Source organism: Thamnophis elegans, chromosome 9, assembly GCF_009769535.1.
Source record: "Thamnophis elegans isolate rThaEle1 chromosome 9, rThaEle1.pri, whole genome shotgun sequence".
Classification (NCBI taxonomy): domain Eukaryota; kingdom Metazoa; phylum Chordata; class Lepidosauria; order Squamata; family Colubridae; genus Thamnophis; species Thamnophis elegans.
In genome coordinates this window covers 7615447-7638166 of record NC_045549.1, presented here as the reverse complement: position 1 = coordinate 7638166, position 22720 = coordinate 7615447, and the positions used below count along the sequence as shown (strand labels likewise).

General features: G+C 46.8%; 1 protein-coding gene across 1 annotated transcript in view; it reads left to right on the top strand.

The window, feature by feature from the left end:
- Window positions 1-22720, top strand: part of LOC116513296 (coiled-coil domain-containing protein 158-like) — a 50478-nt gene that overhangs the window by 6058 nt on the left and 21700 nt on the right. The window contains 17 exon segments of the mRNA XM_032224314.1: window positions 581-908; window positions 2427-2503; window positions 4477-4587; window positions 7014-7128; window positions 8067-8186; window positions 10249-10446; window positions 14638-14896; window positions 14899-14961; window positions 14964-15118; window positions 17641-17797; window positions 17800-17829; window positions 18471-18620; window positions 19904-19925; window positions 19927-20095; window positions 20278-20281; window positions 20368-20490; window positions 20493-20524. Coding sequence (XP_032080205.1) covers window positions 581-908; window positions 2427-2503; window positions 4477-4587; window positions 7014-7128; window positions 8067-8186; window positions 10249-10446; window positions 14638-14896; window positions 14899-14961; window positions 14964-15118; window positions 17641-17797; window positions 17800-17829; window positions 18471-18620; window positions 19904-19925; window positions 19927-20095; window positions 20278-20281; window positions 20368-20490; window positions 20493-20524 — 2113 coding nt within the window.

Genomic DNA, 22720 nt, shown 5'->3' with positions numbered 1-22720 from the left:
GACCGGATAAGATGCCGACGACACTTGTCAGAACCACCTTAATACCCCACACACAGCACTGGTATGCATAAGAATATGATGTAAACTTGTTTTTGAAAAGGCATCTTTGGTTTGCCTTAAAACAACTTCAACACACGCAATGTTCTGATTGCACCACAAACGCAGTAGTCATCCTTACCTTTCACAGAGGCCCTGAGTTTTATAAATAGGAGCATGATAGTGTAGAATAATCATATCCAAGGACCAGGGGTGGGTTTCAAAAAATTTTGGAAGCTCTTCTGTAGGTGTGGCCTGCTTTCCGGGTCCACTAGTGGAACCTCTTCTAACCGGTTCGGTAGATTTGACGAACCGGTTCTACCGAATAGGTGCGAACTGGTAGAAACCCACCTCTGGATGGGGGCGTGGCCAGCCAGAGGTGGTATTTGCCAGTTCTCTGAACTATTCAAAATTTCCCTATCAGTTCTCCAGAACCGGTCAGAACAAGCTGAATACCACCCCTGGTTTTAACCTCCATCCCCCTCTAATCATCTTTGTTGCTTTTTTCTTCTTTGGGTTGGATTCTCCCTTGCCTGATCAACAGACGGAAGGAATCTTACTCGCAAGAAGGCCACAACAGCAGGCTAAGGGCCACGGTGGAGGAGCTGCAGACGGCCAGCCTGCTCCAGGAGGAGATGCTGAAGGAATCCAGTAGCCAGATCGACTATCTGAAAAAGTTGGTCCAGGGCCATGACGATGTGTTCGAACAGCTCCGCAGTCTTCTCCTGCACTACGAAGGTGGTCCGGACCAGAACACGTATGGATACGAAACCGTTGCGAATGTCCGGGTTTCCTACTTGCCCACTGCTTTCGCCAGGATTCTCCAGGACTTCGAAACGGAGGTGTTGCGCTTGAAAAGCAAGTTTGTCCCAGTACGTGATTTTTCCCCCCCGCTCTCTACAGTTGCTTATCTTCACACCAAATTTGAAAAATGTAGAGGTAGCCCTTGACTTACGGCCGCAACTGAGCCGAACACTGGTGTTGTTATGCGAGACAGTCATTAAGTAAATTTGGTCCCATTTTATGACCGTGGCTGCTGGGAAACTGCCCTCGGCTTATGGCCACAATTGAGCCCAACGTTTCTGCTGCTAAGCGAGACAGCAGTTAAGTGAAATTGTGCCCCGTTTACCACCTGCAGTTGTTAAGTTAAGAACAACGGTTGTTAAGTGAATCTGGCTTCCCCATTGACTTGGCTCGTCAGAAGGTCGTAAAAGGGAATAGCATGGCCCTGGGGCACTGCAACCGTCATAAATATGAGTCTGTTTCCAAGCATGTGAATTTTGATCACATGACCATGGGGATGTTGCGATGGTCATAAGTGTGAAAAATGGCCATAAGTCACTTTTTTTGCAAGTGCCATTGTAACTTGGAACGCTCACTAATTGAACCCTTGTAATCTGAGGACCACCTGTAGTCTGAGGAAACAGGAGTAAGGGACTGTCTTATGCTATCTAATGGAAATGTAGATGGAATTCCTCAAAAACATGTTATCAGCCCTGACAGTAGGATAAAGGCAGCATTGTCAGAGGCAGAATGAAAATTATTGCCTTCATTTTAAATTGTTCCTTCATTTTAAATGTTTAGATCATTTTCGTGTCACTCATCAAGAAAATTATTGATTGTCCAGATATTATTTATAGGGGGAAAATGTCCGGACCAAACGTAATTTCTAATGTCGGATTTTCCCCCTTATTAGAGGGGAGGGATTTTCCGCTACACTGTAGAGTAGAAGCCATTTTACGGCAGTACAGTAGAATCCATTTAAAGCCACAACAGACTGTATCTTAACAGAACCCACCTCCCCAAAGGGATGTTAGGGGTGTCTTACCCCCACAGTATTTTTCTCCAGAGTGTAAGTCATCTGTGCACCAAGTTTCGTTGAAATTGCTCGAGGCATTCCAAAGTTATGCCGAAACATACACACACACATACACACAGACACACACACAGCCATTTTTTGTATATATAGCAATAGCAATAGCAGTTAGACTTATATACCGCTTCATAGGACTTTCAGCCCTCTCTAAGCGGTTTACAGAGTCAGCATATCACCCCACAGTCTGGGTCCTCATTTCACCAACCTCGGAAGGATGGAAGGCTGAGTCAACCTTGAGCCGGTGAGATTAGAACCGCTGAACTGCAGATAACAGTCAGCTGAAGTGGCCTGCAGTACTGCACCCTAACCACTGTGCCACCTCGGCTCTTGGAAGATGTTAGTGTAAAAATAGATACTCAACAAACTTGAGGTTATTCCCCTTATCTGTCTTAGCACCATGTTTCATAAAATGGCCACAGTGTTCTGACTACTGAGGGAAATTATCGTTTACACGATAATAGTTGCTTGCATTAGAATAATTTTTAACTAATCACAATTTGTGATGTTTTATCAGCTGGAAGAGCAAATAGATATGTTGCAAAGAGAATCGCAGTCGAAAACCGAAATTTTGCTTCAGCAACATCAGGACAGGTACGCCGTTTCTTCGTTTTAAATACATTTCAGATTATTTGCGTGTCACTCGTCAAGAAACATTTCCCACGGCAGTTCACAGATAGTCCTTGACTTACAACCATGATGAGGCGCAGCAGTTCCATTGCCAAGAAAGGCAATGTGATGATCCAGGGCATGGCACAGAGGCAGGGGTGAGTTCCGGCAGTCACCACTGCCGGTTTGCTCACGCCCATGCCATGCGTGTGCCATGTGCTTGATGCGGGCCAATCTACCCCCCCCATAAAAGATGAAGAAGAAGCTCATCAAAAAATTTGGGGAATCGGGGGAGGTGTGTCATAAAATACTCCATTCCTAGGTTGCTTAATAAAATTAAGAACCAGAGGTTTACCCAATGAGACGGCTTCCAAATAATTATTCTAGTGAAGGCATGTACATCAGCCATTCATTGTTACAAGAGAAAGGAAGAAGGAAGGGTTTAGAACAAAGGGTGTCCATCCTTGGCAGCTTTAAGTCTTGTGGACTTCAACTCCCAGAATTCCTCAGCCAAGTCCACAGGTCTTAAAATTGCCAAGGTTGGAACAAGGTTAGAACAACCCTGAACGGGAAGTGCGGTTAGTCCTTGACTGATGAGCACAATTGAGCCCAAGATTCCTGTTGTTAAATGAGACCTTTGTTAAAGTGAGATTTGCCCCATTTTACAGCTTTTCTTGCCACAGTCGTTAACCGGACCGCTGCAGTTTATAAGTTAGTAGCCCGGCGGTTAAGTGAATCAAAGGTCATAAATATGAAGCAGTTGCCAAGCGTCTCGATTTTGGACACATGATCACGGGGATGCCGCAAAGGTTGTAACTATAACTATAACTGTAACTGCACTGGCTGCCTGTTGATCTCCGGGTACGCTTCAAGGTGCTAGTCGTCACCTACAAAGCCCTTCATGGTATTGGATCTGGGTACTTGAGAGACCGCCTACTGCCAATTACCTCCCAAAGACCCATTAGATCCCACAGACTAGGCCTCCTCCGAATTCCATCAGCCGGCCAGTGTCGACTGGCGACTACCCGGAGGAGGGCGTTCTCTGTGGCTGCTCCGACCTTCTGGAACGAACTCCCCGTGGAGATTCGAACCCTCACCACCCTCCAGGCCTTCCGCATAGCCCTTAAAACCTGGCTGTTCCGACAGGCCTGGGGCTAAAGACTTGCTGCCCCACTTCGAATGGTATGATTGTTGTGCTTTTAACCATGTATGGTTTTTTTTGTTTTGTAACTCTGTTTGTATTTCCCCTCCTTTTTGAGTTATGAGCCGCCCTGAGTCCCTTCAGGGAAAAGGGCGGCATACAAATAAATTAAACCAAAATTAAACCATATAAAAAATGGTCATGTCACATATAAAGGGCAGGGGGAAACCAGGGTCTCCGCGGGATGGGCGTGTACTATAATATTTTTCCCTTTTTCTTTTTTTCTTTTTTTGTATTTAGATGTATATGTATATGTCTATGTGTCATTTGTATTTTTCAAAAAATATTTTTTTTAAAAAGTCACATTTTTTTCAGTGCCGTAACTTCAAACGTTCACTAAACGAACAGTTGTAAGTCGAGGACATATATATTCTCATGGCCAACTCTTTCCCCACTTGCCGTGTTTTATCCTAAATTTCTAACTTAGCAGTTAGACTTATACCGCTTCACAGGGCTTTCAGCCCTCTCTAAGCGGTTTACAGAGTCAGCATATCACCCCCAACAACAATCCGGGTCCTCATTTCACCCACCTCGGAAGGATGGAAGGCTGAGTCAACCTTGAGCCGGTGAGATTTGAACAGCCGAACTGCAGAACTGCAGTCAGCTGAAGTAGTCTGCAGTGCTGCATTTAAACACTGCGCCACCTCGGCTCTGTGGCCCTATTAAAGCTTGACGAGAGATTATAATCAGCACATTAGACCACAGATGCCTTATCGCTATTGATGGTGCTTTTTGCATGGTTTTGTTTTAATAACAGTGTCGAGAGGCTGATCGGGGAACATGAGCAGGATCTGGAAGTACTGAGGGAGGCAGCGAAGGCTTCCCACAGCCATGCCAACAATATTCAAAGCCAGATGGAAATCATTCAGTACGTAACACTCTTCCTAAGGGCCTCCCAGCAAATGTTCCCAAGAAGCCTTTCATGAAACTCCACCACTCTTAAGACCTGGGGACTTCAACTCCCAGAATTCCCCAGGCAGCATCTAAAGCAATTGCCCCAAAGATGCTATTTCCAAAAGGCAACTGGACTTTCTTGATAGTTTGTTTGTTTTTTTCATTTGAAAACATTTTGCTTCTCATCCGAGAAGCTCCTTCAAATTGGGGCCCACAGATTCGGACAGTGAGGAGGTTGGGGAGGAACCTGGGCCAGTCCTGGAGTCTGGGGAAGGCTCTGATGAGGGCTCTGTCTCGGAGGCAGAGAGGGGTCCAGGGCTATCTGACAGTTATCAGCTGCCTTCGGAGTCAGACATCAGTGAGGCAGAAGAACAGCTGGAGCCTGTTCCCAGTGTGTGCATGCACAGAGTTGCCAGATGAAGGGAACAGCTAAAGAAGAGGGGTCGACTTGAGAGTAAGGCCACAGGTGGACGATGAATAGCCCCTCCCAGAGGAAATAAAAGAGGAGCAAAAAAAGGAGTGGAGTTTGCAGGAGACAATTCGCTCGCTTAATTGGCTCGTGACTCTCCGGGACTCCTTGCCAGGTTCTGCAGATATTGGCCTGGCAGCTCTCCAAGCCAGATAAGGTCGGTGACTGTAAATCCTCCCTTGAAAGACTTTGCTGGATGGGAATGAGCAGAATTCACAGGAAATTAATAAAAGGGGTTTTTTTCAGGACAAGGAGTTTGCTTCATGCTCTTGGGAAGCCTCAGACAGAACACATACATTCACACATTTTTTTCAAAGGCAGAAAGCCAAGAAACTCCCGTTGCCTTTTTTGGGGGAAAGTACCTTTGGGACAACTGTGACCTGGATGATTGACAATCTCCATAGACATCAGCTGAGAATGTAAGACACCCAGTCTGTCCATCGGAAATCTTGATTCAGGAATTCCAGCCAAAGAGTTAAAGAGAAAGCCTTAAACGGAGCATGGTGACCTTCCTTCTGGTTCTTTGTCTCATGCTCCTGGCCCACAGAGGCAGAGAAGACACAATGCACGGTGGCCTGTACGAATTGACAAACCTGTTTCCCACCCCACCCCTCCCCAAACATTTATCTGGCTCTTCAAATTGCGCATATAGTGTTTATTTACCATGACTGCAAAACTGCAGGAGTGCTGCGGTGGGCCAGAGGGGTAGCTCTCGCCTTACAATCAGGAGGCTGTGAGTTCGATCCTAGGTAGAGGCCAGATATTACTCTCTCTCTGGGCACACTGAGAATATATCTGCCGAACAAAAACTCCACATTGGTGACAGGAAGAGCACCCGGCCAATAAAACACTCTGCTAGCTCCAATCAGTTGCCCAGACTCCACCCCATAAGGAATTATGGGCAGGGATGGGATTGAAAAATTTTAGCAACCAGTTCTTTGCCTGGTTGTCAAGTGGGCATGGCCATGGTGGGTGTTGCCTACTCGGGCTCCTGCACTATGGTGGGAGGGGCATTTTCACCCTCCTCAGGCTCCAGAGGTGTTCCTCGAGCCTCCAGGAGGATGAAAACGGCCTCCTGGGCTCAGGCCCCCAGAAGGCGAGAAATGGACCAGTTTCTGGATTTTCAGGAGGCCCGTTTTTCACTCTCCCACAGCCTCCACAAGGGCCCTGCACTTACCTGGCATGAGGAACGGAGGGGCGGAGCAGGATGGGCAGGGCCACCCAGTCCTTGGAACTACCAGTTCAGCGAACCAGGTGTAAAATTAACATCCGGTTCGCCCGAACTGGTCCGAACCAGCTGAATCCCATCCCTGATTATGATGGCCGAACCAGTCTGAACCAGCTGAATCCCACCCCTGATTATGGGGTCCAAACTGGTCTGAACCGGCTGAATCCCACCCCTGATTATGATGTCCGAACTGGTCCAAACTGGCAGAATTCCACCCCTGATTATGGTGTCCAAACCGATCTGAACCGGCTGAACCCCACCCCTGATTATGATGTCCGAACCGGTACAAACCAGCTGAATCCCACCCCTGATTATGATGTCCAAACCAGCCCGAACCAGCTGAATCCTATTCCTGATTATGATGTCCGAACTGGTCCAAACCAGCTGAATCCCTCCCATGATTATGGTGTCCAAACTGGTCCGAACTGGCTGAATCCCACCCCTGATTATAATGTCCGAACCGGTCCGAATCAGCTGAATCCCACCCCTGATTATGGTGTCCGAACCGGCTGAATCCCACTCCTGATTATGGGGTTATTAAAATAAGGTAATGATAACTGCAAAACTGCACTTTGGGCAGTGATTTGTCATGTCTCATTGTCTACTTAGATTTCAAGCATTATTCTCCCCTTTATAAGTACGCTGTCTGCTCCTGAATATTTTGGATTCTCACTTGGGTTTCATTTCCTCTCTTTATTCTCAGAGAACAAGCCAAAAATCAGAAATCTTTGTATACGCGCCAAATCAGTCAGCTGGAAGGCACCATTTCTCAACTGCGCTCTGAGCTACGGGAAGCCATGAGGATGTCCCAGGATAAGGTGAGCTTGAGAGTGTTGGCGACCTTTGAAATTTTGGGGGGGAAATTTACCTTGGTGATTGTAAACGCAGCTCATTTCCTGACTACAGGTAGTCCTCGACTTACGACAGTTCATTTAGTGACTGTTCAAAGTTACAACAGCCCTGAAAAAAAAGCGACTTATGACTGTTTTCCACCCTTAGGACCGTTGCAGCTTTCCCATGGTCACGTCCGACTCTGCCTTTATATAATATTCTGCCTTTTCAATATTTCCCAGGACATTTCATTTTTCTAGGAGAGGGGTGGGTTTTAACTTCCATGACCCGACAAATGCGCGCACGACAAAAGCGTGCCGACAAAACCGTGGTGCTAAAACCGCAACGTCATCAATGCGCCGACAACAGCCGCAGACAACAGCGCGCCGACAGAAGCGCGATTTAGGTTAAGGTAAGGGTTAGGTTTACGGTTAGGTTTAGGGTTAGGGTTAGGGTTACGTTTAGGGTTAGGGTTAGGTTTAGTGTTAGGGTTAGGTTAAGGGTTAGGGTTAGGTTTAGGGTTAGGGTTAGGGTTAGGGTTAGGTTTAGAGCGTGCTTCTGTCGGCGCACTGTTGTCGGCGCGCTTCAGCACTCATTCATCGGCACGGTTTAGAACTCACGGTTTTGCCACCGCGGTTTAGTCGGGCGCACTTTTGTCAAGCGCCCTTTTGTCGGTGAACCTTAACTTCCTACACTGCCTTCTAGGATATTTTTTTTCCTGGTGGTTTCTCAGCCGGCTCTTAACTAGATCTGGCCAGGTTTAGTTTTTGCAACTCAACCAAGGCCAGCTAAGCGTCGCCACCTTCTTGAGCTGGGCTGCAAAGGGAAGTTTAAAAAGGAAAAACACTGAGATTCTTAGGCACCTGCGTTCTGTGCCCCCCCTACGAGGGTCGTTTCTGAGTGTGTTTTTGTGTTAATGCTTTAGATAGAAGATCTGGAGAAGCAGCTGCACCTGGTTCACTCTGAGATGACTGAAGCTCAGATTGAAAGGGATCAATACAGCCAAGAGACTGGAAACTTAGATGATGAGGTTCAGCAATTGTTGGTAGGAATCTGGCACAGGTCACACAGCTTCCTTTTTTTTTTTAAAGGCTTTTGTGAATCTCGGGGGTTCGTAATTGAACTGAGTCAGTCAAATTCCATGACTTTATGAGGAACTCAGGCCATTAGATGACCAAACTCATCTTCATGATAATGCCATGCATTCATACTTTCAACTCCAGTGGCACTGACCCTTGAGCCCCACTCAGCCTACTGACCAAGTGTCAGTGGGGTGTAGGCAGCGGCGGGATTCAAAAATGTTAACAACCAGTTTTCTGCCTAGTTGTTGGGTGGTAAAGAGGAGCAGCTTAAGATGAACCTGGTTCATTTACCTGTTGCAGGTAAAGAGTTGCAAATTTATTCTCCCCCACTTCCTTTGTCACATTGCTTGTTGCCTAAGAGATTATGAGTCTAGAATTGCTACCTTCTGCCTTTCTTCCCTGGCCCTATGTGTGGGAGTACATGTTCTTCATTATATTCTGTTTTTATTTATTTATCAAACTTGTATGCTGCCCATCTCACCCAATTGCTTAGTACAATGTAGCTAGTCAAGTAGTTTACTTATCTCTATAGAGGCTGTTGTTAAATAAATCTAATTTTGTGAGTTGATTAATGCTTTATTCATATATGGGTGGGTGGTGGGTGGATGTAGTATAGTGTGTGTGTGTGTGTGTTTGTGTATAGGTAGGTAGATAGATAGATAGATAGATGGATGGATGGATGGATGGATGGATAGATGATAGATAGATAGATAGATAGAAAATTTTCTTGCACACAGGGAACATTTCTTCTACCACATTTTAAGCCTTTTAAGGCTTAAAAAACACTGTCAGGTCCAATGAGAGAAATATTGAGAATATTTCAAGTTTATATTTTGGGATTGTATGCAATCCAACAGAAAATAGATAGATACAGATACAGATACAGATATATAGATGGAAGGAAGGAAGAAAGAATGAAGGAAGGAAGGAAGAAAGGAAGAAGAAAGGAAGGAAGGAAGAGAGAAGAAGGAAGGAAGGAAGGAATTGAATTGAATTGAATTGTTTATTATTTATAGGCCGCCCTTTTCCCTGAGGGGACTCAGGGCGGCTTACAATTCATGGGAAGGGGAGTGCAAGACAATATAACAGACAATATAGCAGAGCTGGCTGGGGGATTCTGGGAGTTGAAGTCCACAGGACTCAAAGTCGCCAAGGTTGAGAAACACTGTTTTAGAGAGTCCTTGAGGCCACTTGGAGGACATAGATAAACTTCCAAGTGGCCTCAGCGACCCTCTAAAAGGATGCAAATGACCAGCTGTCTGCAAGGAGTATGAATCCTTCCATTCCCCACCATCCCGTCAGAGCTGAAGAAGCTTCTTGAGAAGCGAAACGTCTTCAAAGAAAACACCAGAAAAATCCAGGGGCCTCTTTGAAAAAAAAGAACTTTGGCACTTGAAGGACGGCAGAGCCACTTCACAACCGCGTGACTAATTTAATGACAGTAGATTCCCTTAACTCAGTGATGGCGAACCTTTTCAGCACCCAGTGCCCAAACCAGAACACGCATGCATGCACATGCGCCGGAGCGCCGGAAACCCAAAGACCAGCTGGCTGGCATGCACATGCCTATTTTTTGACTGGTTTTTGGGCCGGTTTTTGGGCCGGTTTTTGGGCCATTTTCAGGCTGTTTTTTTGTTTTCTGCCAGCCTAAAAATGGCCTCAAAAACGGGCAAAAACACCCTGGTTTTTTTGACGTCTTTGGCTGTTTTCATGCTGTTGAATCATGCCGCCAGGGGTGGGATGCGTGCCCACAGAGAGGAGGCTCTGCATGTCACCTCTGGCCCCTGTGCCATAGGTTCGCCATCACGGGCTTAACTACTGTGGCAAGGAACATCGTACAATGGAACAAAACTCACTTTACAACCATCTCGTTTAGCAACAGCAATGTCAGGCTCGATCGGGGGTCGTAAGTCGAGGACTACCTGCCCATCTTCCAGGCTTTATTTAAAGGGTTTTGTATTTTTTTTGTCCCCCACGTTCAGAAACAGTGAAGCCTTGCTTAATTGGGTTGCCTTGCCTTTTCAGGCTGATCTCCACAAGAAGGACGTAGAACTGAATCTGGAGAAGGAGCAGAACAAGAGGCTCTGGGATCGAGACACGGGCAGCAGCATCACCATCGACAACCTGCGGAGGGAGCTGGACAACAAGAACATGGAGCTGCAGCGCCTGGACTCCGTCGTCAGGTCCTTGCAGATGGAGTGTGAAGGACAAGTTCAGCGTCAGGTCAGAAAAGGACAGTGACGTGCGGTGAGGTTTATGGCTGGTGAGGCAGAATTTTTTTAGACTTGTGGACTTCAACTCCCAGAATTCCACAGCTAGACATGCTCAGTTCCGATTTAAAGCGACAGCATTTGTTTTTCCTCCTTTCTAAATAAGTTTCCTTCATTCTTTTTCTTTTTCTTCTCCCTTCCCCTCCTTCCTCCCTCTCTCCCCCCTCCCCCCCTCTCAAACACACACACACACACACACACACAAAGTTGCACCAGGAGGATGAAGTTTGAATTCCTCCCCCTCCCCCGACCCTCACGTACCTCTTCCAACTGTTTCAGAGAGGAATTCTTCAGCAATTCTTAGCTCTGCTCGAGTGCCTACTGCCAATTACCTCCACTAGACCAATTAGATCCCACAGACTAGGCCTCCTCCGAATTCCATCAGCCGGCCAGTGTCGACTGGCGACTACCCGGAGGAGGGCCTTCTCTGTGGCTGCTCCGGCCCTCTGGAACGAACTCCCCGTGGAGATTCGTACCCTCACCACCCTCCAGGCCTTCCGCATAGCCCTTAAAACCTGGCTGTTCCGACAGGCCTGGGGCTAAAGACTCGCTGCCCCACTTCGAATGGTATGATTGCTGTGTTTTTTAACCATGTATGGTTTTATGTTTTTTGTAACTTTGTTTGTTTTTCCCTCCCTTTGAGTTGTGAGCCGCCCTGAGTCCCTTTAGGGAAAAGGGCGGCATACAAATAAATGAAAATGAAAATGAAATGAATGATCATAAAAAGTCAGACTAGATGAGGCACGTCGTTCCCCCGCCCCTCCTGTAGAGGGCGCTTTTTAGAGGCTTTTTTAAACAGTTAAGCACTAAGCAGAGTCATCCACTGTGACTGTGGCAGCAACTAGCTCAGCCTTTTTCCTTTTACATTTTCTTTTCTTTTCATGAGGACAGTGGTGAGGCGCTGCCTCCCTGCCTCCCCTGACTGCACATCACTGGAAAAGGAGGAAGCTCCCATCAAACCTTGGAGGAATCCCAGATCTGGAGCATTTCCCAAACTTCTAGAATTTGGCCAAACATGATTAGACACACACGGAATTTTGTCCCCGGTGAAGAAATTCTCAGTATATCCATGCAAAGCAACCGGATATTAATAATCATCATATGACATCAATATGAGGAGGTAGTAGTAGACAAGATGGGAAGGATACAAGTAATACAGGTAGTCCTCGATTTACAGCCACAATTTATGTTCTAAGTGAGACATTAAGTGAGTTTTGCCCCAGAGGAGGTAGGGTGGCCTGTCAGCGGCCAGCGGCCAGCAGAGTCGGAAAGTAAGGAGGTTGGGGAGGAACATGGGCCAGTCCTGGAGACTGGGGAAGGGTCGGACGAGGGCTCTGCATCGGAGGCAGAGATGGGGCCAAGGCCGTCTGGCAGTTCTCAGCTGCCTTCGGAGCTAGACAGCAGTGAGGCAGAGGAACAGCTGGAGCCTGTTCCTAGTGTGCGCATGCGCAGAGCTGCCAGAGGAAAAGTCAGGGTAGACTCGGGAGTAAAGCCACAGGCGGAAGTTCTTGGCCCCTCCCAGAGGAAATAAAAGAGGAGCGAAAGGGGAGTGGGCATTTGCAGGAAACAATTGGTTCATTCAGTCATTAGATTCGTTTCAGGAGTGTGGAGATCTGTCCGTGAATCTCAGAGACTCTGTGCCAAGTCTTTCCTTGCATAGTGCTGTGTTTGGAAAATATTTACATGGCAGCTTTCCAAGCTAGATAAGGTCTGTGGTCATAAATATTCCTTTGAAAGACTGTTTGGCAGGCCTTTGCTGAAGGGGAATGAGAGGAATTCACATTCGTTGAATAAAAGGGGTTTTGCTAGGACCAGGAATCTGCTTCGTGCTTTTTGGGGAAGCCTCGGTCAGAACAGGTAGTAGAGAAGACGAGAAGGATACTAATAATTAGATGTAGTCCTTGACTTACAACCACAACTTAGGTTGTTAAGTGAGACATTTGTTAAGTGAGTTTTGCCCCCTATTACCACTTCTCTTGCCTTAGTTGTTAAGCGAATCTGGTTTTCCCATGAACATTGCTTGCCAGAAGGTCGAGAAAAGGGATTGTGTGACCTTGGGACACAACGACGGTCATTAATGCGAACCAGTTGCCAAGCATCTGAATTTTGATCACCTGATTATGGGGAACGCTGCCAAGGTCGTAACGGTGAAAACCAGTCCCTTGTGCCCAAACGTTTGGGAGCTGATGCCCTCTGTTTTTTATTTTATTTTATTATTAAATATTGCAGCTGTTCAAACCAGGATTCCTTTGTCTTGGCCTCAGGCCTGGAATGAACAATCCTTGTGAACCGAGGAGAGAAATAGGACATTTTGGGGGTCCCACTTGCAGCAAGACAAGACTAAGCAAAAGCAGAGGATTGTCCCGTTCTAAAGAGACACTGAGCTTGTCGATCAAAAAGGTCGGAACTTTGGTGGTTCGAATCCCGAGCGCCACATAACGGAGCGAGCTCCCGTGACTTGTCCCAGCTTCTGCCAACCTAGCAGTTCGAAAAATGCAAGTAGAAAAATAGGAACCACCTTTGATGGGAAGGTAACAGCGTTCCGTGCGTCTTCGGCGTTTAGTCATGCCGGCCACATGACCACGGAGACGTCTTCAAACAGTGCTGCCCCTTTGGCTTTGAAACGGAGATGAGCACCGCCCCCTAGAGTTGGGAACGAATAGCACATATGTGAGAGGGGAACCTTAAAGGGCCACTTCCACTGGGTGGAACACATCGTGCAGTTGTATTCTCAACAACCTGCAGGGAGCATCACTCTACGTTTACAGCAAAAATACTCCCCATTCACTTCTCATTGAACCCAAAACTAATGTTGCTAGCTGAAACATTTGTTTAGTGAGTTTTTCCCCGTTTTATGACCTTCCTTCCCACGGTTGTTAAGTGAATCACTGCAGTGTTAAGTGAATAGCATTATTGTTAAGTGAATCTGGCTTCCCCTTTGGCTTTGCTTGCGGGAAGGTCGCAAAAGAGGATCGTGTGACACCCCCCCCCCCACCGGGACGCTGTAACCGTCATAAATCTGAACCAGTTGCCACACGTCTGAATTTTGATCACGTGACCACAGGGATGCTGCCACAGTCATAAGTGTGAAATAATGGCCGTAGGTCACTTTTTTTCAGTGCTGTCGTAACTTTGAACGGTCACTAAATGAACGGTTATAAGTCGAGGACTACCCGTGTTGGCATGATAGGAGAATCAGGAAGAGTCCTCCAGGATTTTGCTTAGCCGCCAGGTTTATTAAAAGACACCAGTGAGTTTTTGTGAGTTGGAAAAGATGCTACCCGCCCCCTGATTATTAGCCTGATAAGGTCTGTGGTTGTCAATTCACCCTTGAAAGACTGTTTGCCAGGACTTTGCTGGATGTGAATGAGAGGAATTCACATTAGCTTAATAAAAGTGGTTTTGTCAGGACAAGGAGTCTGCTTCGTGATTTTTTGAAACCTAGGTCAGAGTAATAGGGCAGAAACCAGGAATTGTGGCGTGCCAGCAGAGCTGGCAGCAGATTCGGACAGTGAGGAGGTTGGGGAGGAACCTGGGCCAGTCCTGGAGTCTGGGGAAGGCTCTGATGAGGGCTCTGTGTCGGAGGCAGAGAGGGGGCCAGAGACGTATGCCGTCATAAGCTGCCTTCAGAGTCAGACATCAATGAGGCAGAAGAACAGCTGGAGCCTGTTCCCATGTACGCATGCGCAGAGCTGCCAGGAGAAGGACAAGCTAAAGAACAGGGGTTGACTTGGGAGTAAGGCCACAGGTGAATAGTGAATGGCCCCTCCCAGAGGAAATAAAAAGAGAGCGAAAGGGGAGTGGAGTTTGCAGGAGACAATTAGTTCCCTTAATTGGTTCGTGACTCTCCGAGACTCCTTGCCAAGTTCTGCAGATATCGGCCTGGCAGCTCTCCAAGCCAGATAAGGTCTGTGACTGTAAATCCACCCTTGGAAGACTTTGCTGGATGTGACTGAGCAGAATTCACAGTCAATTAATAAAAGAGGTTTTTGTCAGGACAAGGAATTTGCTTCATGCTCTTGGGAACCCTTGGTCAGAACACCAGGTTCATCTTAAGCTATTCCTCTTCCTAGTTCCATTTGGGAATAATCTCCTTCGATACGCTGAAAGCCGTGGGGAAAACACTATATCTTTCCTTTTCCAGATGTCCGCAATTAAAGAGAGGAACGACAGCCTAGAGAGGGAATCTTGCATCTTGGCCCAGCTGAATTCAACCAAGGAAAAGCTCCATAAAGCTTCCCAAGAGCTGGGCGAACGGAAATTGAGCCTGGATTCTGCAGAGAGAGTCATCGCCGAACTCAGGTGTTCTCAACTGGAGAAGGAAAGAGTTATCGAGCGCACCAACAGCGAGATTGAGAAGCTGCGGGGACGCGTGGACAGCAAGCGGCAGGAGTTCCAGCAGCTGAAAACGAGAGCGAGCTGTTGCGGGGAGTGCAGTCCGAGTGCGAGTCCCTAAAGGTGCAGCTGGTGGGAAGGAGAAGGTGATCGAGATCCTCCAGAAGCAGATCGAGGGCATGACTGAGATCGTAAGCCAACATGGCCGGACGGCGGGCGCCATGGAGACAGAGAAGTCTCAACTCGTAAAAGAAGTCGACGAGAAGAAGGTCGAACTCCAGGAACTGAAGGTGCCTTAACTTTTTCCTCTGTTGCCTCTTCTTAAAAGACACATTTTGTTTCGGATCCCAGGTAGCCCTCGATTTACAGCCGATAAGATCGCACAGGATGGGCCTTCTCCAGGTGCCGTCAACCAGACAGTGTCAGCTGGCGGCTCCCCGGGGGAGGGCCTTCTCTGTAGCCGCTCCGACCCTATGGAATGAACTACCCCCAGAGATCCGGACCCTTCCCACTCTCATGGCCTTCCGAAAGGCTATCAAAACCTGGCAGGCCTGGGGCTGTTGACCTCATGACTGAGGTCCAGCCCCGACCAGACTGGGTGCTTGATGTGGTTTTTAACATGTTTTCCTCTGTTTTTTAAAATTTTTGTGGTTTTTTCCCCTCAAATTCATTTTCTGTAAGCCGCCCGGAGTCCTTCGGGATTGGGCGGCCTTAAATTTATTAAATACTAAATGCTATTAATCAAGCCTGGCATTTCTTGTTGCTAAGCGAGGCAGTTTTTAAATCTTTTTTTTTTTCATTTCATTTTATTTTTTTTATTGAAAGTTTTAATAGGTTTTACAATTATACCTTTCCCCTTCCTCCCTCCCCCCTCCCCCCCTCCCCCCCAAACCTCCCAGAGCAAAATACAGGGTATAAAAATTTAGCAATCATAAACTAAAATAAACTAACTAACTTTAGCATCGTACCTTCACTTATGCTTTAACTCCCCTTTTGTAAAGCTAACTTTAGATAAGTTGTAACATTCCTTGTTCATTCATTCATAAGCTAATTGAAACTTCTTAGTCCCATATTTATGTTAATATAGTCCATCTTCTCCATTCCAACTTGCATTTCTCATCTGAGATATGCTGATATTTTAGCCATCTCTGCTAAGTTTGTTACTTTTAACGTCCATTCTTGAATAGTAGGCAATTCTCCTTCTTCCAGTACTGCGCCACCAACAATCTTGCTGCCGTTGTTAAATTCAGAATCAAATTAGTCCTATAGCTGTACAGTCTGTGATTATACCTAACAAGAATAACTGAGGAGTAAACTTTATCCTCTTTTTAAGAATATTGCAGTTTTAAATCATTGTCACCTCATTTACAACCTTTCTTGACACTGCGTGGTTAAGGGAATCAGGCTTGACATGGCTTGTCAGAAAATCGCAAAAGGGGATCACACACCCGGGGACACAGCAACGGTCATAAGTATGAACCAATTGCCAAGCATCTGGATTTTGATCCCATCATCCGGGGAAGCTTCAAAAGTCCTACGTGTGAAAACTGGTCGTCAGTCACTTTTTTTCAGGGCCGTTGTAATTTTGAACAGTCACTAAATGAACTGTTGTAAGTCGAGGACTATCTGTAAGCCTTTCACTATTCTCATTCTTGAAAACAGCCACCTAGCAATTACCGTGTTTCCCTGACCACTGAAATAAGCACTTATTTTCAGGGAGATCTTATTATTTTGAGGTGCAGGAGACCCCTTAACCTTGGCCCACGGATCAGCTGATCCAGAGAGGGCCGGATGTTCCGTCTCTGTTTCTGGCACACTTTGCCAGCCCTAGCGTCGCTGATGTTAGGTAGCTCCCCATTGGGAGAGCGAGTACGTTCAGCGAAGCGTTGTGAGAGTTGTGTTGGAGAACACACAAACTAGCATACAGAGCACTGCAGTTTAAATAGGCTTTTACTTTCGTGGAAATAGAGGTATCAGAGTCCATCAAACAGTCCAAGTCATACACGGATAAGACAGTCAGTCATCAATGTCTTTCAGCTAAGGGATAATCCAAATAACATAGTCCAGTATCATATAAACAGTCCGGTACACAAAGTTTGCTAGCAGTTGCAAAACTTACAATAGCTCACGGCACTTTCTAACAGCCAGCTTCCAAAACACTCAGATCAGATCAGCCCAGCATCTAACAAACAGAGAGCTAACAGTCATTCTGGCTCCCTCTTATGACCAATTGAGGAAAACAGCAACCAATCACATTTTGCAGTATGATTTAAAGAAACAGGTATAGCATTGTTACATGATTTATATATTGCCAACCCAACCGTTAGATTATATTTCTAACAGCTGGTCCTGCCGCTCTTTTTGCGGCTGCCACTAAGAGAAAGGGAGCAGTAGCTAGGGTTTGTGGGAGCGGCCTCCGTGAGGCCATTCCGTGTGGTTGGCAGGTGCCTGTGGGGCACGTGAGGCATGTTCCCCCCTTCCCCGCTCCAGGAAATGGTGGGGACCGGCTGCATATACATTTAAATATTTTCAGGGAGGTCTATTTTGGGGGAGGTCTTATTTTGGGGGGAGGTCTTATTATTTGGGAAAACAGGGTATTCAGAACAAATACTGAGGTGTGAGAGAAGGAAGGGCAGAACCTGGAGGTAGAGTGAAATGAGCAATCAGTCTAGAATCCCTACATAGTTGCAAGCAAACTAAGTCCAACTCCCCTTGAAAGCTGATTCCCGTGCATAGGCTTTTTTTTTTTTTTAAGCACTCAATCATCTACAGGACCTGGTTCTTTCGTGTTTGTTTTTTTTCCCCAACCTAGGTTTCACAAGACAAAAAGGATAGCCGGATCCGTGAGTTGGAGGCCAGCCTGAGCGACATGGAATTAGAAAAGGTGAAACTGATGAACGTGTGCTCGGAAAGGCTGCGGGTACTGAAAGAGATGAAACTAGAGCGAGAAGAACTTGTGAATGAAATCAAACCAACCGCATTGAGCTCAGTGCTCTCGCAGGTAATTCGCCAGTTTCGCCTTTGTTCCTTTGAGTCTTTATTCTCAGATACTCGAGCAGTGGTGGGATTCAATTTTTTTTACTATCGGTTCTGTGGGTGTGGCTTTGCTGGGCATGGCAGGGGAAGCATACTGCAAAATCCCCATTCCCTCCCGATCAGCTGGGACTCAGGAGGCAGATAATCGATGGGGGCGGGGCCAGCCAGAGGTGGTATTTACTGATTCTCTGAATTACTCAAAATTTCCGCTACCGGTTCTCCAGAACTGGTCAGAACCTGCTGAATACCAACTCTGTTCCCGAGACCAATGTTTCTCAACCTCAGCAAGTTTTAAAATGTACAGATTTCGCTCTGCGGGCACATGAGCCATCACCCAACTCAGCTGCATCACATATGCATGCGCCTCCCAGCAGCCAGCTGATTTTGGGGGGTCTAGCTGCATGTGGGGGACATGCGCACATGCGCAGGGGCGGGGGCACAGTGCCCACCTGCAGCCCGGTTTTTGGTCCCCGGAGGCCCTTCCAACCAACATCCCAGCGGGTCTCTCTGCCCCTGAACTGAATTCGCGCTGGGTTTAATTTACAACGAGGGCATAAAACCCAAGAACAGCGTGATTTGATTCGGTGTGTTTCTCTTTCGCTGCAGAGGAAGCAGAAATCATCAAGAATGATTACCGAGAAGAACGAAGACATGGAAACCATTGTGAACAAGCTGAAGAGCAGCTGAAAACTGCTCAGATTGAACTGGAGCAAACCAGGGCCACTCTCAAGACCATGGAGGGCTCGGATGGCCATGGTAATGGTGCGACCTTCGTTGTGTAGAATTCTTTTTTCTTTGTCTGTGGAGGAGAGTCTCAGGTCAGGTCCATGGAGATTCTCGCCATCCAAGTCCTGGTTGTCCCCAAAGGTGCTTTTTCAACAGGCAACTGGACTTTCTGGTTTTTCTTTGAAGAGGTTTTGCTTCTCATCCAAGAAGTTTCTTCGGCTCTGACTGAATGATGGGGAATGTTCTGACCGAGGCTTCCCAGCAGCACCAAGCCGAGTCCTTGTCCCGATAAACCCCTTTTATTTAACTTACAGTGAATTCCTCTCCAGCAAAGTATTCTGCCTCCCACAGTCTTTCAAGATAGTTCACAATTACCAACCTTTATCAGGCTTGGAGAGTGGCCAGGCCGATATTTTCAGAGGCCGCAATACTTGGCAAGAATGTAGGGTTGAACTAATGGTCTCCTGCAAACTCCCTTCCCCTTTCGCTCCTCTTTTATTCCTTGTGGGTGGGACCATTCACTGTCCATCTGTGGCCTTACTCCCAAGTCAATAGCAATAGTTAGACTTATATACCGCTTCATAGGGCTTTCAGCCCTCTCTAAGCGGTTTACAGAGTCAGCATATTGCCCCCACAGTCTGGGTCCTCATTTCACCCACCTCGGAAGGATGGAAGGCTGAGTCAACCTTGAGCCGGTGAGATTTGAACAGCCGAACTGCTGAACTGCAGTCAGCTGAAGTAGCCTGCAGTGGCATTTAACCACTGCGCCACCCGGGCTCTTGGTCGACCCCTGTTCTTTAGCTTTTCCTTTCGTCTGGCAACTCTGTGCATGCGCACACTGGGAACAGGCTCCAGCTGCCCTACCTCCCAGCAATTTGCCTTGTGGAGCAAACAGCAAGTTTCACTTTCATTTTCTCCCAATCATCAGCTGTTTCAGGCTGCAGAGATTGCTATCGCCTATTGCAGCCTCCGCAAGCCCCATTTTCCCCGTTTGCTGCAAGGAGTAAATTGCTGGGAGGCAGAGGCCAAAGGGTGGGGGACGGTGGGTTGGTGGGGCTACATTCACTGTTTAAGACGCACCCAAATTTTCACCCTCTTTTAGGGGGGGAAAGGTGCGCCTTATACTCCGAAAAATATGGTAATGGGGCAAAACTTACCTAGCCAATGTCTCACTTAAGACATGAAGTGACCGACCCAGACTGTATCCTGCGACTTTATCCTGGGACGCGTACATTCGCCTTCCTTCGTGAAAAAGTATCGCGCCAAGAAGGGTCCAAGTCCCACTAACGCCTTGGATGTCTTCTCTTTGACAGCCATGAAAGTCGCGATGGGGATGCAAGCAAATCACAGCCAAACGAGGCCAGATCGATGCCTTGCAGAGCAAGATTAAGTTCTTGGAGGAAGCCATGACGAATGCAACTAAGGTCCAACTTGCTGAATTATTCAACTGCGATAAAAGTAGCCCAGTCCCAATCCTCAGGCCAAACGTTGAAAGATTGTTATGGGTGCAAATCTGCCTACAGTATGATTGAAAGGATAGAACATATCGAGCGCTAGTTAATTGCCAGGTATTTATCACAGCCCCTATACCAGTGATGGCTAATCTTTTTGCCATTGGTGCCAAAAGCGGGGGGGGGGGAGAGTTCGAGGGGGTCATGCACGCGTGTTCCCACGCCCATAATTCTAGTGTAGTAGATGCTGTTCCTTGTTCAAAATTTTGAAGCCTGGTTTTGTGTCTCTCTCCCCCACCCCCCACCCCCCTATTTTGCCTCTACAGGAAAACATTACTTGAAAGAAGATAGGAACCGATTAAGTCAAGAGCTGAGCTGCATGGCTGCTTTAAACAACAAATTGGCTGGAGAGTTAGAAATCCTAAAGTCCCAGGATAAGCGTTTGAAAGACAACTGGTGACGATGGAAGCCGCTCTAGATAAAGTAAGTTTCCTTAACCCATCGACGTACAGTCTTCAACTTACAACCATCCATTTAGCGACCATTTGAAATTACCGCAGCCCCCGAGAGAAGTTCTTTTTTTAATAAAACAGGGATAGAATCAAGATCACGTGAAGGGTTCATACCACTTTATAATGCCTTGGTAAGGCCACACTTGGATACGGCATCCAGTTTTGGTCGCCACGATGTAGAAAAGAATGTGGAGACTCTAGAAAGAGTGCAGAGAAGAGCAGCAAAGATGATTAGGGGACTGGAGGCTAAAACATATTGCAGGAACTGGGTATGTCTAGTTTAATGAAAAAGGACTAGGGAAGGTGGGTTCCTACCAGTTTGGACCATTCGGCTAACAATAGTAGTATGCCCCTGGGTCGCAGAAACAATAGTGGCTAGCCACTCTCTGGAACCGGTCTTCCTGCTTGGATACTCGCAACAGTGTCCCGGCGGGAGTCACCAAAATCTGTTGTAGAAAATGACAGGACACACAAGCCAGCTCTTCAGAGAAGGAAAGTTTTTTGCGCACGTTCAAATAAATGGCCTGAACATTGAGTGAAATTCAGGAACTTCCTTATATATTTTATCGCTTTCAGCTAAAGCCATCTGTTAGTTTTGGAAACACCCCTCAGGATTTGCCCTTGAGTTACAGAAGTATGTCTACAGGATGTCATAATACATGGTCAGCTAACGGACATGCATACTCGTATTTTGAGGAACTAACAATATGTGTCTACCACACAGATTAACAGCCAAGCCAGCAGATGGGCTAAAATAGATGCTTCGCTTCAGCATATTTCATGTTCAGACTTCCTTCTAACCCGTGTCTACCCGCACTATGTCCTAAAAGCAACCTTGCAATTTCTATGTGAACAGTTAAAGCTTAATATCATGAACCCAGTTTAGTTCCGGCTTGAGGCCTACTTTGGTTCAGCCTGCCACCTTAGTTCTGCCTCGCCTTCGCCACAGGCATCCACTGCCATCTTGTGCCTTTGCCAAAGGCTGCTGCCCTTCAGGTTTTGGTCTGCTTATTGCTTCGGGGGGGAGGAGAGAAAGGAGCCCCAAAACTGGATGAAAACGCCCAGTTCTTGCCCAAAAAATGAACCATTTTTGCCTGGTTTTGGTCTGCTTGTTGCTTCCGAGGAGGTGTGGAGAAGAAGGCCAAAAACCGGGTGAAAACTCCTGGTTCTAACTGTCATGTACAAGCTAGGGATGACCATCTGAAGCTATGTGTAATGTTCTAATGTACAGAAGTTATAGTTAAATGTTTGTCTTTATTTTTACAGTTCTAATGTACACTGAAGATGGCATTTAATTTCATTGTACAATGTGCAATGACAATAAAGTGAACTATAAATTAAAGGGAAAAGGCAATTGAACTATCTCATTTGTGCACCATATTCTAATATTAAAACATACCGCTAATCAGGGATGTGCAGTCAGGGGCCAGGGAGCAGAGCCTCACCACTGTCATCATGAAAAGAAAAGAAAATGTAAAAGGAAAAAGGCAAGAGCTGAGGTCAGGCTGAGCTAGTTGCTGCCAGAGTCACCATGGATGACTCTGCTTAGTGCTTAACTGTTTAAAAAAGCCTCTAAAAATGCCCACTACAGGAGGAGGCAGGGGAACCACGTGCCTCATCTAGTCTGACTTTATGATCACTCGAGCAGAGTTAAGCAAGGGTTAAAAGCCAAAAAATTCTTGATGTAGATGAGGCACCTTGTTTTCTTGCCTCCTCCTGTAGAGGGCACTTTTTTAGAAGCTTTTTAAACAGTTAAGCAGAGTCATTCATTGAGGACTCTGGCAGCAGCTAACCCAGCCTGACCTCAGCACCTCTTGCCTTTTTCCTTTTACATTTTTACATTTTCATGATGGCAGGCAAGAGCAGAGTTGAAATCCTCTGTGAAACAGCTGGAAAAGAAAAGGTACATGTACATGTGGGTCGGAGGGGGGAGGAATTCAAACAATCCTTCTGGTGCAACTTTGTTTGTGTGTGTGTTTGTGTGTGTGTGTGTGTGTTTGAGATGAGGGAAGAGGGAAGGGGGTAAAGATGCAGGGAGGGAGACTTTCTTTTGCCTGCCTCTGTGTCCGCGCAGCCCGCCAGCAGAGGCCCGATGAAAGAGACTCAGGCATTTTCTCCTCTCCCCAACACTCCACTGTCTAAAGCGCTTTCTTTCGCCCGCCTGTCA